This window comes from Oncorhynchus nerka, linkage group LG17 (genome assembly GCF_034236695.1).
Source record: "Oncorhynchus nerka isolate Pitt River linkage group LG17, Oner_Uvic_2.0, whole genome shotgun sequence".
Taxonomy (NCBI): domain Eukaryota; kingdom Metazoa; phylum Chordata; class Actinopteri; order Salmoniformes; family Salmonidae; genus Oncorhynchus; species Oncorhynchus nerka.
The window spans coordinates 1,916,902-1,932,794 of NC_088412.1; the positions used below are offsets into that span (position 1 = coordinate 1,916,902).

Consider the following 15,893-nt stretch of genomic DNA (forward strand, 5'->3'; position numbering starts at 1 on the left):
TAGATTGATAGATTGATATATTGATAGATTGATAGTTTCATAGATTGATAGATTGATATATTGATTGGTAGATTGATAGTTTAATAGATTGATATATTGATAGATTGATAGTTTGATAGATTGATAGTTTGATTGATAGATTGATTGATTGATTGATTGATTGATAGATTGATAGATTGATAGATTGATTGATTGATAGATTGATAGATTGATAGTTTGATAGATTGATAGTTTGATTGATAGATTGATAGTTTGATTGATTGATAGATTGATAGATTGATAGATTGATTGATTGATAGATTGATAGATTGATAGATTGATAGTTTGATTGATTGATAGATTGATAGATTGATAGATTGATAGTTTGATTGATAGATTGATAGTTTGATTGATTGATAGATTGATAGATTGATTGATTGATAGATTGATAGATTGATTGATTGATAGATTGATAGTTTGATAGATTGATAGTTTGATAGATTGATAGTTTGATTGATAGATTGATAGTTTGATTGATTGATAGATTGATTGATAGATTGATAGTTTGATTGATTGATAGATTGATTGTTTGATAGATTGATAGTTTGATTGATAGATTGATAGATAGATTGATTGATTGATTGATTGATAGTTTCATAGATTGATAGATTGATAGATTGATATATTGATAGATAGATTGATTGATAGATTGATAGTTTGATTGATAGATTGATAGATTGATAGATTGATAGTTTGATAGATTGATAGTTTGATTGATAGATTGATAGATAGATTGATTGATTGATTGATTGATAGTTTCATAGATTGATAGATTGATAGATTGATATATTGATAGATAGATTGATTGATTGATTGATTGATAGTTTCATAGATTGATAGATTGATATATTGATAGATTGATAGTTTCATAGATTGATAGATTGATATATTGATTGGTAGATTGATAGTTTAATAGATTGATATATTGATAGATTGATAGTTTGATAGATTGATAGTTTGATTGATAGATAGATTGATTGATTGATTGATTGATTGATTGATAGTTTCATAGATTGATAGATTGATAGATTGATATATTGATTGGTAGATTGATAGTTTAATAGATTGATATATTGATATATTGATTGGTAGATTGATAGTTTCATAGATTGATAGATTGATATATTGATAGATAGATTGATAGATTGATAGATTGATAGATTGATAGTTTAATAGATTGATATATTGATATATTGATTGGTAGATTGATAGTTTCATAGATTGATAGATTGATATATTGATTGATAGATTGATAGATTGATAGATTGATAGATTGATAGATTGATAGATTGATAGTTTCATAGATTGATATATTGATTGATAGATTGATTGATATATTGATTGATAGATTGATATATTGATTGATTGGTTGATTGGTTCCAGGCGGTGTTGGAGAGCACGTGGCCGTCCACAGGAAGTAGAGGAGGCTACTTCCTGTGGGCCAAGCTGAGGAACGTAGTCCTGGGGGTAGGACGGTTCAAACAGACGGTCCAGAACCACAACCAGAACCAAACCCAGAGTAGAGACACACAGCTATCAGGTAAGTCCAGAACCACAACCAGAACCAAACCCAGAGTAGAGACACACATCTATCAGGTAAGTCCAGAACCACAACCAGAACCAAACCCAGAGTAGAGACACACAGCTATCAGGTAAGTCCAGAACCACAACCAGAACCAAACCCAGAGTAGAGACACACAGCTATCAGGTAAGTCCAGAACCACAACCAGAACCAAACCCAGAGTAGAGACACACAGCTATCAGGTAAGTCCAGAACCACACCCAACCAGAACCAAACCCAGAGTAGAGACACACAGCTATCAGGTAAGTCCAGAACCACAACCAGAACCAAACCCAGAGTAGAGACACACAGCTATCAGGTAGGTCCAGAACCACAACCAGAACCAAACCCAGAGTAGAGACACACAGCTATCAGGTAAGTCCAGAACCACAACCAGAACCAGAGTAGAGACACACAGCTATCAGGTAAGTCCAGAACCACAACCAGAACCAAACCCAGAGTAGAGACACACAGCTATCAGGTAAGTCCAGAACCACAACCAGAACCAAACCCAGAGTAGAGACACACAGCTATCAGGTAAATCCATCTCCCTCACCAGGATCACCGCTGTGTTGTCTCTCAATGCTAGAGGTGTCGCTACAGTCCCTGGTTCGATTCCAGGCTGTATCACAACCGGCTGTTATTGGGAATCCCATAGGGCATCGCACAATTGGCCCAGCGTCGTTAGGGTTTGGCCGGGGTGTGTTTAATCCCAGGCCCCCGTCCCCGCAGGAGGCCTTTTGCCTTTTGGTATGCGGTCCTTGTAAATAAGAATTTGTTTCGAAAAGAGCTTCTGGGTATCAGAACCGTGATTATTCACCTCGTACTGGATGAAACTTTTTCTTCAATGAGTCGGACGCGAAGGATTTACTCCCGATAACTGACCGGGAATAAATCGACGTCGTTCGCGTGGAGAGGACGGGACGCAGGTCTGAGTGCCTTGTGAGAGTTCGTCAGCTAGTACCCACCTCTACCATCCATCCTATTGGCCAACGTGCAATCACTGGAGAATAAACTGGATGAGCTACGATCAAGACGGTCAATCCTACCAACGGGACAAAGTGTAATATCTTGAGTTGTGGCTAAACAATATACAGTTGGCTAGTTTTTCCGTGCATCGGCAGGACAGAACAGCTGCCTCCGGTAAGACAAGGGGTTGCGGTCTGTGTATATTTGTCAATAACAGCTGGTGCGCGATGTCTAGTATTAAGGAATAAGCTGTAGACCACACTATCTACAAAGAGAGTTTTCATTACATTTTCATAGACGTCTATTCACCACCACAGACCGATGCACTAAGACTGCGCTTAACGAGCTGAATTCCGCCATAAGCAAACAAAGAAATGCTCATCCAAAAGCGGCGCTCCTAGTGGCCGGGGAATTTAAAGCATAAGTTTTAGCTCATTTTTATCAGCATGGCACATGTACAACCTGAGGACAAAAGCTCTAGACCACCTTTACTCCACACACGGAGATGCGTACAAAGCTCTCCCTCGTCCTCCGTTTTGGCAAATCTGACCATAATTCTATCCTCCTGCTTACAAGCAAAAACTAAAGCAGGAAGTATCAGTCGATACAGAAGTGGTCAGATGATACAGATGCTAAGCTACAATGCATTCAGAAAGTATTCAGACCCCTTGACTTTTTTTCACATTTTGTTGTGTTACAGTCTCATTCTACAATTGATGAAATAGTTTTTTTCCCCCTCATCCATCTACACACGATACCCCATAATTACATCACAATATCCCATAATGACATCACAATACCCCATAATGACATCACAATACCCCATAATGACATCACAATACCCCATAATGACATCACAATACCCCATAATGACAAAGCAAAAACAGGTTTTTAGAAATGTTGTACCTTGTAAAAATTGAAATATCAAATTCACATAAGTATTCAGACCCTTTACTCAGTACTTTGTTGAAGCACCTTTTGCAGCGATTACAGCCTAGAGTCTTCTTGGGTTTGATGGTACAAGCTTGGCCCACCTGTATTTGGGGAGTTTCTCCCATTCTTCTCTGCAGATCCTCTCAAACTCTGTCAGGTTGGATGGGGAGTGTCTCTGCATAGCTATTTTCAGGTGGCTAGCAAAAACTCCATAGAAAGGCCAAAACCTAGGAAGAAACCTAGAGAGGAACCAGGCTCTGAGGGGTGGTCAGTCCTCTTCTGGCTGTGCCGGGTGGAGATTATAACAGAACATGGCCAAGATGTTCAAATGTTCATAAATGACCAGCATGGTCAAATAATGGGTCTGGGACAGATAGCACGTCCGGTGAACAGGTCAGGATTCCATAGCCGCAGGCAGAACAGTTGAAACTGGAGCAGCAGCACGACCAGGTGGACTGGGGACAGCAAGGAGTCATCATGCCAGGTAGTCCTGAGGCATGGTCCTAGGGCTCAGGTCCTCCGAGAGAGAGAGAGAAAGAAAGAGAGAAAGAGAGAATTAGAGAGAGCATACTTAAATTCACACAGGACACCGGATAAGACAGGAGAAGTACTCCAGATATAACAAACTGACCCTAGCCCCCCGACACATAAACTACTGCAGCATAAATACTGGAGGATGAGACAGGAGGGGTCAGGTGACACTGTGGCCCCATCCAATGATACCCCCGGACAGGGCCAAACAGGCAGGATATAACCCCACCCACTTTGCCAAAGCACAGCCCCCACACCACTAGAGGGATATCTTCAACCACCAACGTACCATCCTGAGACAAGGCCGAGTATAGCCCACAAAGATCTGGTATGAAAGTGCACCAGTAAGCCAGTGACTCAGCCCCTGTAATAGGGTTAGAGGCAGAGAATCCCAGTGGAAAGAGGGGAACCGGCCAGGCAGAGACAGCAAAGGCGGTTCGTTGCTCCAGAGCCTTTCCGTTCACCTTCCCACTCCTGGGCCAGACTACACTCAATCATATGACCCACTGAAGAGATGAGTCTTCAGTAAAGACTTAAAGGTTGAGACCGAGTTTGCATCTCTCACATGGGTAGGCAGACCATTCCATAAAAATGGAGCTCTATAGGAGAAAGCCCTGCCTCCAGCTGTTTGCTTAGAAATTCTTGGGACAATTAGGAGGCCTGCGTCTTGTGACCATAGCGTACGTGTAGGTATGTACGGCAGGACCAAATCAGAGAGATAGGTAGGAGCAAGCCCATGTAATGCTTTGTAGGTTAGCAGTAAACCTTTGAAATCAGCCCTTGCCTTGACAGGATGCCAGTGTAGAGAGGCTAGCACTGGAGCAATATGATCACATTTTTGGGTTCTAGTCAGGATTCTAGCAGCCGTATTTTGCACTAACTGAAGTTTATTTAGTGCTTTATCCGGGTAGCCGGAAAGTAGAGCATTGCAGTAGTCTAACCTAGAAGTAACAAAAGCATGGATTATTTTTTCTGTATCATTTTTGGACAGAAAGTTTCTGATTTATGCAATGTTACGTAGTTGGAAAAAAGCTGGAAAAAAGCTGTCCTTGAAACAGTCTTGATATGTTTGTCGAAAGAGAGATCAGGGTCCAGAGTAACGCCGAATCTTTGCCTCGATCCTGACTAGTCTCCCAGTCCCTGCCGCTGAAGAACGCCCCCCCCCAGAATGATGCTGCCACCACCATGCTTCACCGTAGGGATGGTGCCAGGATTCCTCCAAACGTGATGCTTGGTTTCATCAGACCAGAGAATGTTGTTTCTCATGGTCTGAGATTTAATTAGGTGCATTTTGGCAAACTCCAAGCGGGCTGTCACATGACTTTTACTGAAGAGTGGCTTCCGTCTGACCACTTTACCATAAAGGCCTGATTGGTGGAGTGCTGCAGAGATGGTTGTCCTTCTGGAAGGTTCTCCCATCTCCACAGAAGAATTCTGGAGCTGTCAGAGTGACCATCGGGTTCTTGGTCACCTCCCTGACCAAGGCCCTTCTCCCAATTGCTCAGTTTGGCCGGGCAGCCAGCTCTAGGAAGAGTCTTGGTGGTTCCAAACTTCTTCCATTTAAGAATGATGGAGGCCGCTGTGTTCTGGGGACCTTCAATGCTGCAGAAATGTTTTGGTGCCCTTCCCCAGATCTGTGCCTCGACACAATCCTGTCTTGGAGCTCTACGGACAACCTTCAACCTCATGGCTTGCTGTTTGCTCTGACATGCACTGTCAACTGTGGGACCTTATATAGACAGGTGTGTGCCTTTCCAAATCATGTCCAATCAATTGAATTTACCACAGGTGGACTCCAATCAAGTTGGAGAAACATCTCAAGGATAATCAATGGAAACAGATTGCACCTGAGCTCAATTTCAAGTCTCATAGCAAAGGGTCTGAATACTTAATAAAACACTTGTGTTTGTTTTTTATTTTTTAATACATTTGCAAAAAAAATCTGTTTTTCGCTTTTTCATTATGGGCTATTGCGTGTAGATTGCTGAGGATTTTACATGAATTTAATCAATTTTAGAATACAGCTGTAACGTAACAAAATGTGGGAAAAGTCAAGGGGTCTGAGTACTTTCCGAATGCAGTGTACAGGACTGTTTTGCTGGAATATGTTCTGGGATTCATGATGCTACGCTACATGTTGCTACGCTACAGGACTGTTTTGCTGGAATATGTTCTGGGATTCATGATGCTACGCTACATGTTGCTACGCTACAGGACTGTTTTGCTGGAATATGTTCTGGGATTCATGATGCTACGCTACATGATGCTACGCTACATGTTGCTACGCTACAGGACTGTTTTGCTGGAATATGTTCTGGGATTCATGATGCTACGCTACATGATGCTACGCTACATGTTGCTACGCTACAGGACTGTTTTGCTGGAATATGTTCTGGGATTCATGATGCTACGCTACATGATGCTATGCTACATGTTGCTACGCTACAGGACTGTTTTGCTGGAATATGTTCTGGGATTCATCCGATGGCATTGAGGAGTTTACCACCTCAGTCACTGGCTTCATTAATAAGGGTCATCGATGACGTTGCCCCCATAGTACATATCCCAACCAGAAACCATGGATTACAGGCAACATTGAGCTAAAGTGTAGAGCTGCCGCTTTCAAGGAGCGGGACTCTAACCCAGAAGCTTATAAGAAATCCCACTATGCCCTCAAATGAACCATCAAACAGGCAAAGCGTCAATACAGGGCAAACATTGAATCATACTACACCGGCTCCAACGCTCGTTGGATGTGGCAGGGCTTGCAAACTATTACAGACTACAAAGGGAAGCCCAGCAACGAGCTGCCAAGTGACACAAGCCTACCAGACAAGCTAAATGACTTCTTCTCGAAGCAACACTGAAGCATGCATGAGAGCTCCAGTTGTTCATGACGCTCACATCATGTCTGTAGCCATGAAGTGCTTTGAAAGGCTGGTCTCATCCCTCTGTAATAGCCCAGACACAGAGTCTGGTCCTGGGGGAAGAGGCTCTCCTTCCTCTGTATTAGCCCAGACACAGAGTCTGGTCCTGGGGGAAGAGGCTCTCCTTCCTCTGTATTAGCCCAGACACAGAGTCTGGTCCTGGGGGAAGAGGCTCTCCTTCCTCTGTATTAGCCCAGACACAGAGTCTGGTCCTGGGGGAAGAGGCTCTCCTTCCTCTGTATTAGCCCAGACACAGAGTCTGGTCCTGGGGAAGAGGCTCTCCTTCCTCTGTATTAGCCCAGACACAGAGTCTGGTCCTGGGGGAAGAGGCTCTCCTTCCTCTGTATTAGCCCAGACACAGAGTCTGGAACTGGGGGAAGAGGCTCTCCTCCCTCCTTCTTGGCCCAGACACAGAGTCTGGTCCTGGGGAAGAGGCTCTCCTTCCTCTGTATTAGCCCAGACACAGAGTCTGGTCCTGGGGGAAGAGGCTCTCCTTCCTCTGTAGTAGCCCAGACACAGAGTCTGGTCCTGGGGGAAGAGGCTCTCCTTCCTCTGTAATAGCCAAACAATACTAAAACTCACAATCTCATCTCTCTGTTCTCTCTCTACAGACTACAGTGATCTGGACACAGTCAGTCATGGCAGTGAAGACAGTACTAACGACTCAGTTGAGCGGGTCTCAATCGATACAGACTTCACTAAGATGGACTCCAGTGATGATGGATCAAGCACAGGTACTTAAAGATGTTACCCCTCCTCTCCTTTCATCCCTCTCCCCCCTCCTCCAAGCACAGGTATCTAAAGATGTTACCATTCCTCTCCTTTCATCCCTCTCCCCCCTCCTCCAAGCACAGGTATCTAAAGATGTTACCCCTCCTCTCCTTTCATCCCTCTCTCCCCTCATCCCTCTTTCCTTTCCTCCTATACCTAAATCTCATCTCCGTTCCTCCTCACCTCTTCTCTCCATCCTTGTGTGTGATGGGCGGAGTATGTCTTCCTTTTTCACTAACCTTTTTCCCATTACGAGTCGATGTTTACATTTCTCACTCACTCAGTCAGTCACTCAGTCACTCACTCAGTCACTCAGTCACTCACTCAGTCACTCAGTCACTCACTCAGTCACTCAGTCACTCACTCAGTCACTCAGTCACGCAGTTACTCACTCAGTCACTCAGTCACTCACTCAGTCACTCACTCAGTCACTCACTCACTCAGTCACTCACTCACTCAGTCACTCACTCAGTCACTCAGTCACTCACTCAGTCACTCACTCAGTCACTCACTCAGTCACTCACTCAGTCACTCACTCACTCAGTCACTCACTCAGTCACTCAGTCACTCACTCAGTCACTCAGTCACTCACTCAGTCACTCACTCAGTCACTCACTCAGTCACTCACTCACTCTCCCTCTGTGTTCTGTGCTGCACTCTAAGCAGCTATAATGTCTCTGAAGAGGATGGCACGGAGAAGGTAAGATCTTTTGTACCAGATGAATCCACTGAGACGAAAATAGGACTCGTTTGATCAACTATTTTCAGGGAGAAAGAGAAAGGAGGTGTTATCCAATGACTCCTCTGCTATCCTGAACAAAAATATCAACGCAACAGGCAACAATTTGAAAAATTTGACTGCGTTTATAGTTCATGTAAGGAAATGATGTTCAATGGGGGACATGTCTGGTGATGCAGGCCGTGGAGTATGCAGAGTATGCAGGCCGTGGAGTATGCAGGCCGTGGAGTATGCAGAGTATGCAGGCCGTGGAGTATGCAGGCCGTGGAGTATGCAGAGTATGCAGGCCGTGGAGTATGCAGGCCGTGGAGTATGCAGGCCGTGGAGTATGCAGGCCGTGGAGTATGCAGAGTATGCAGGCCGTGGAGTATGCAGGCCGTGGAGTATGCAGGCCGTGAAGTATGCAGAGTATGCAGGCCGTGGAGTATGCAGAGTATGCAGGCCGTGGAGTATGCAGGCCGTGGAAGAATGTGTTCAGCTTCCAGGAATCATGTTCAGATCCTTGGGGCCGTGCATTATCATGCTGAAACAGGATGTGATGGCAGCAGATGAATGGCACGACAACGGGGTCTCAGGATCTCATCACGGTTTCTCTGTGTGTGGCCATCGATAAAATACAATTGTGTTTGTTGTCCGTAGCTTATGCCTGCCCATATCATAACCTCACCTCCACCATGGGGCACTCTGAACACAACGTTGACACCAGCAAACCACTTACCCTCACGATGCCAGATCAACGTTGACACCAGCAAACCGCTCACCTGCACGATGCCAGAACAACGTTGACATCAGTAAACCACTCACCTGCACGATGCCAGATCAACGTTGACACCAGCAAACCGCTTACCCTCACGATGCCAGATCAACGTTGACACCAGCAAACCACTCACCCGCACGATGCCAGATCAACGTTGACACCAGCAAACCGCTCACCCTCACGATGCCAGAACAACGTTGACACCAGCAAACCGCTTACCCTCACGATGCCAGAACAACGTTGACACCAGCAAACCGCTTACCCTCACGATGCCAGATCAACGTTGACACCAGCAAACCGCTTACCCTCACGATGCCAGAACAACGTTGACACCAGCAAACCGCTTACCCTCACGATGCCAGAACAACGTTGACACCAGCAAACCGCTCACCCGCACGATGCCAGAACAACGTTGACATCAGTAAACCGCTTACCCTCACGATGCCAGAACAACGTTGACACCAGCAAACCGCTCACCCGCACGATGCCAGAACAACGTTGACATCAGTAAACCGCTTACCCTCACGATGCCAGAACAAACACCAGCAAACCGCTCACCCTCACGATGCCAGAACAACGTTGACACCAGCAAACCGCTTACCCTCACGATGCCAGAACAACGTTGACACCAGCAAACCGCTTACCCTCACGATGCCAGATCAACGTTGACACCAGCAAACCGCTTACCCTCACGATGCCAGAACAACGTTGACACCAGCAAACCGCTTACCCTCACGATGCCAGAACAACGTTGACACCAGCAAACCGCTCACCCGCACGATGCCAGAACAACGTTGACATCAGTAAACCGCTTACCCTCACGATGCCAGAACAACGTTGACACCAGCAAACCGCTTACCCTCACGATGCCAGAACAACGTTGACACCAGCAAACCGCTCACCCTCACGATGCCAGAACAACGTTGACACCAGCAAACCGCTTACCCTCACGATGCCAGAACAACGTTGACACCAGCAAACCGCTTACCCTCACGATGCCAGATCAACGTTGACACCAGCAAACCGCTTACCCTCACGATGCCAGAACAACGTTGACACCAGCAAACCGCTTACCCTCAGAACAACATTGACACCAGCAAACCGCTTACCCTCACGATGCCAGAACAACGTTGACACCAGCAAACCGCTCACCCGCACGATGCCAGAACAACGTTGACATCAGTAAACCGCTTACCCTCACGATGCCAGATCAACGTTGACCGCTTACCCTCACGATGCCAAAAATGATTTAGTTGTGCAAACCCTCAGTTTCATCAGCTGTCTGGGTGGCTGGTCTCAGACAAACCCACAGTTCCATCAGCTGTCTGGGTGGCTGGTCTCAGACAAACCCCCAGTTTCATCAGCTGTCTGGGTGGCTGGTCTCAGACAAACCCTCAGTTTCATCAGCTGTCTGGGTGGCTGGTCTCAGACAAACCCACAGTTTCATCAGCTGTCTGGGTGGCTGGTCTCAGACGAACCCACAGTTTCATCAGCTGTCTGGGTGGCTGGTCTCAGACCAGGTGAAGAAGCCGGATGTGGAGGTCCTGGGCTGGCCGTGGATATACGTGGTCTGTGGTGAGGCCGGTTGGACGTACTACCAAATTCTCTAAAACGACGTTGGAAGCGACTTAAGGTAGAGAAATGAACATGAAATTCTCTGTCAACAGCTCTATTGGACATTCCTGCAGTCAGCATTCCAATTGCAACGCCCCCCCCAAAAAAAACTTGAGACATCTGTGGCATTGTGTTGTGTGACAAAACTTCCCATTTTAGAGTGGGCCTTTTATTGTCCCCCAGCACAAGGTGCACCTGTGTAATGACCATGCTGTTTAATCAGCTTCTTGATATGCCACACCTGTCAGGTGGATGGATTATCTTGGCAAAGGATAAATGTTCTCTAACAGAGATTTAAACACATTTGTGCACAACATTTGAGAGAAATAAACTTTTTGTTCATAATGGAACATTTCTGGGATGTTTTTATTTCAGCTCATGAAACACGGGACCAACACTTTTACATGTTGCGTTTATACTTTCGTTCAGTATATTTCCTCAAAGTTTGTGCCTCATCCACACTGGTTCTTAATACAGGTTTGTTTCTGTTGTTCTCTCTGGATAAATAAACTTGAAACGTTCACTCGGTGTTCAAAACATTAGGAACACCTGTTCGTTCCATGACACAGACTGACCAGGTGAATCCACCACAATCAGTGTAGATGAAGGGGAGGAGACATGTAGATGAAGGGGAGGAGACATGTAGATGAAGGGGAGGAGACATGTAGATGAAGGGGAGGAGACATGTAGATGAAGGGGAGGAGACATGTAGATGAAGGGGGGGAGACATGTAGATGAAGGGGGGGAGACATGTAGATGAAGGGGAGGAGACATGTAGATGAAGGGGAGGAGACATGTAGATGAAGGGGGAGAGACATGTAGATGAAGGGGAGGAGACATGTAGATGAAGGGGAGGAGACAGGTTAAAGAAGGATTTTTAAGCCTTGAGACATGGATTGTGAATGTCTGCCATTCAGAGGGTGAATGGGCAAAACAAAATATTGAAGTGCCTTAGAACAGGGTTATGGTAGTAGGTGCGAGGCGCACCGGTTTGTCAACAGTTTCCTGTGTGTATTAAGAATGGTCCTTCACCCCAAAGGACATCCAGGCAACTTGACACAACTGTGGGGAAGCATTGGAGGCAACATGGACCAGCATCCCTGTCTACAAGGCTTTCAACACCTTGTAGAGTCCATGCCCTGACGCAACTCAATATTAGGAAAAGTGTTCTTAATGTTTTGTACACTCAGTCTCTGTCTGTCTGTCTGTTTCAGGTGGCCAATCAGACCAAGGCTATGACTCTCTATCTAAGGAGGAGGAGAGGATGGTGGGAAGGGACAGCGACAGAACACCACTAGAGAAGTCAGAGAGGGAGTCTTGTAAGTTTAAACATGTCTACTACTGAATGGTTCATACCAGGGTTGGGGTCAATTGTAATTTCAATTCAGAAAGTAAACCAAATTCCCCATTTTCTTCATTGGAAAACATTGAAGATAATGGCCATTTCTATGTACGTTCTGAATTGACTGAATTTAAATGTAATTGTCCCATATTAACCAGCCGTATTGGGATGAAAAACAGCTCAAAACAAAATAATTACCTCAGTACTATTTATGTCGAAATTATGTTACATTTTTTTATTGCAGTTATTCTCCTAATCTGACTGAGCACTGATGTTAAAAAAAAAAACAACTCCTTTCTGGTCTCTAAGGACAGAATTGAATATTACTGACAGAGTGAAATGAATCCTCTGCCCTGGTTGTTACATCACAGCACAGTGTGTGGGTGGAATAAGAATGTCTTGTCTTCAACACATCTCCCATCCTCTCTGTCCTCTCTATATGCTGCTAAATTTAGATGGCGACAAGATAGATAATCAACTGATTGATTGGATCTGTGTTATGTAACTGGGATGTATCTTATATTTGATTACAAGTGTAGAACATTTTTCTGATTTTTGTTCTGTTCCGGTTGTTGGTTTTTTTCAATCTGTTTGACGATTTCTTTTTTTTTGTGCTCTTCCTTATAATGGATCCCCATTATTTCCTGCTGTTGAAGGAATTCTAAATTCCTCTGTTTTATTTCCCAATCAACATTAAACACTCTGTCAATGCATTAAGGGTTTGTAAGACCCTATATATTTTATAAGAATGGACAGAGCCCCGGTCTTAAAAGTCAGGTAACAGCGTTTAATTCAAGAGAGTACTGCTTTCATACACATTTTACCACAGGTTATAAACTGAAAATGATGTCAGCGTTTTCTAAATGTTCTATCTCTTCTTGACACGGGTAGAGAGGCCCTATAGTTCTCGAGCCTTCCCTCCTCGCCTAAAGCCAAGGTCAGTCAGTGTAGATAAGCATTCTAGACAGTCTGGAGATAGTCCGTCCCTGCCATCTGGAGATAGTACATTCATTTGTACCAAGGCATTGTTCTAAACTCCTGACTATATTATATAAAATTGGGAATGGGAGCAAGAGAGAAAATTGATACATGTACAGTACATAATAGCATTTGGACTAGTCAGTCCTGATTGAAATGTATACATAATTAGTCATCATTGAAAAAAATGCCCTTAACACCTGCCAAGGCATCAGCTACTCTTCCTGGGGTTTGTTATGGATCCCCATTAGTTCCTGCCAAGGCAGCAGCTACTCTTCCTGGGGTTTATTATCCCCATTAGTTCCTGGATCCCCATCCCCATAGGGGTTCCCCATGTTCCAAGGCAGCAGCTACTCTTCCTGGGGTTTATTACGGATCCCCTGGGGTTTATTACGGATCCCCATTAGTTCCTGCCGAGGCAGCAGCTACTCTTCCTGGTGTTTATTATAGATCCCCATTAGTTCCTGCCGAGGCAGCAGCTACTCTTCCTGGGGGTTATTATGGACCCCCATTAGTTCCTGCCGAGGCAGCAGCTACTCTTCCTGAGGTTTATTATGAATTCCCAATAGTTCCTGCCAAGGCAGCAGCTACTCTTCCTGTGGTCCAGCAAAATTAAGGCAGTTAATACAATTTGTTGTGTCTTTAGGTCCTCTGACTAGACAGGACCACACGACCAGCCCTGGTGACTCCAAAACTCCCTGTGGTACCAGACCAAAGAACCGGAGGCTGAGGCCCAATTCCCTGGACCTGACCGGAGGACAGGGGACTCTCAGGACCATCACACTCAACTTCACCTCCACCACCATGCAGGTCCGAGGCCCTGCTCCGAAACGCCCCCCGCCTCCGAACTGCAAACCTGGGAAGACCAGTCAGGCTGTTCCTACCCAGAACCAGAAGAGATTGGATGGGGGAGAGGGGGAGGGGGAGGAGGTAGAAGGCGGTAAGGACAGACAGACACCTGCCAAAGAGGTGGAAAGGAGGAGAGTGAACGTCAGTGTTAGTGTTAGTGGAGATGGAGACGGGGCTGTAACCCACAGTGTTAGTGGAGATGGAGACGGGGCTGTAACCCACAGTATTAGTGGAGATGGAGACGGGGCTGTAACCCACAGTGTTAGTGGAGATGGAGACGGGGCTGTAACCCACAGTGTTAGTGGAGATGGAGACGGGCCTGTAACCCACAGTGTTAGTGGAGATGGAGACGGGGCTGTAACCCACAGTATTAGTGGAGATGGAGACGGGGCTGTAACCCACAGTGTTAGTGGAGATGGAGACGGGGCTGTAACCCACAGTATTAGTGGAGATGGAGACGGGGCTGTAACCCACAGTGTTAGTGGAGATGGAGACGGGGCTGTAACCCACAGTGTTAGTGGAGATGGAGACGGGGCTGTAACCCACAGTGTTAGTGGAGATGGAGACGGGGCTGTAACCCACAGTGTTAGTGGAGATGGAGACGGGGCTGTAACCCACAGTGTTAGTGGAGATGGAGACGGGCCTGTAACCCACAGTGTTAGTGGAGATGGAGACGGGGCTGTAACCCACAGTGTTAGTGGAGATGGAGACGGGGCTGTAACCCACAGTGTTAGTGGAGATGGAGACGGGGCTGTAACCCACAGTGTTAGTGGAGATGGAGACGGGGCTGTAACCCACAGTGTTAGTGGAGATGGAGACGGGGCTGTAACCCACAGTGTTAGTGGAGATGGAGACGGGGCTGTAACCCACAGTGTTAGTGGAGATGGAGACGGGGCTGTAACCCACAGTGTTAGTGGAGATGGAGACGGGGCTGTAACCCACAGTGTTAGTGGAGATGGAGACGGGGCTGTAACCCACAGTGTTAGTGGAGATGGAGACGGGCCTGTAACCCACAGTATTAGTGGAGATGGAGACGGGGCTGTAACCCACAGTGTTAGTGGAGATGGAGACGGGCTTGTAACCCACAGTGTTAGTGGAGATGGAGACGGGGCTGTAACCCACAGTGTTAGTGGAGATGGAGACGGGGCTGTAACCCACAGTGTTAGTGGAGATGGAGACGGGGCTGTAACCCACAGTGTTAGTGGAGATGGAGACGGGCCTGTAACCCACAGTGTTAGTGGAGATGGAGACGAGCCTGCAGATTGCAGTGTCTCCAAACAGAGCAGTGTAAGAAACAGCAGTGAAACCGTGGGCGGAGCCGTGAAGAGGACAAGTATCGTTGAGACTGGCTTTGACCCTCTGTCCATTATAGCAGCTGAGACGGAGACAGAGGGTGATGGGGACAGTAGCAGTACCTCCACAGCCCGCCGGGACCTGGCAGAAGAGATAGAGATGTACATGAAGGTTCTGAGCCCTCTGAGCAGCAGGACCGCCAGCATGGACCTTCAGAACCCAGCCAGCCCGCTACTCCACGCCACCTCCGCCCCATCTAAACCCTCCTCCTCCCGCCGACCTCGGCCCCTCAGCCTGACCCACTCCTCCTGTACCTCCCCCCGACCACCTCCTCCTCCCTTGCTTCGTGCCAACTCGCACCTCCCCCTCTCCAGGCCCAAAGAACGTCTCTGTCCCTCCTCCCTGGTCTCCCCCTCCTCCCCAACACTCAGTCTGGACATGTTTAAGAGCAGCTTCCTGTCAGCAGGGAAGGGGGTGGCTGAGAAGGCCAGCAGGCTCTACTCCCGCCTGTCATCACAGCCATCACTCTCACAGGTATGTACAACCATCCCTCTAATAGAAGACATTGTCCGCGATCCAACACAGATTAA

At 46.4% G+C, this 15,893-nt stretch overlaps 1 protein-coding gene across 1 annotated transcript in view; it reads left to right on the forward strand.

Moving 5' to 3' along the window:
• Positions 1-15,893, forward strand: part of LOC115126106 (C-myc promoter-binding protein-like) — a 118,039-nt gene that overhangs the window by 82,306 nt on the left and 19,840 nt on the right. The window contains 5 exon segments of the mRNA XM_065002742.1: positions 1,423-1,579; positions 7,572-7,694; positions 12,056-12,160; positions 13,808-14,976; positions 15,265-15,837. Of these exon segments, the coding sequence (XP_064858814.1) occupies positions 1,423-1,579; positions 7,572-7,694; positions 12,056-12,160; positions 13,808-14,976; positions 15,265-15,837 (2,127 nt within the window).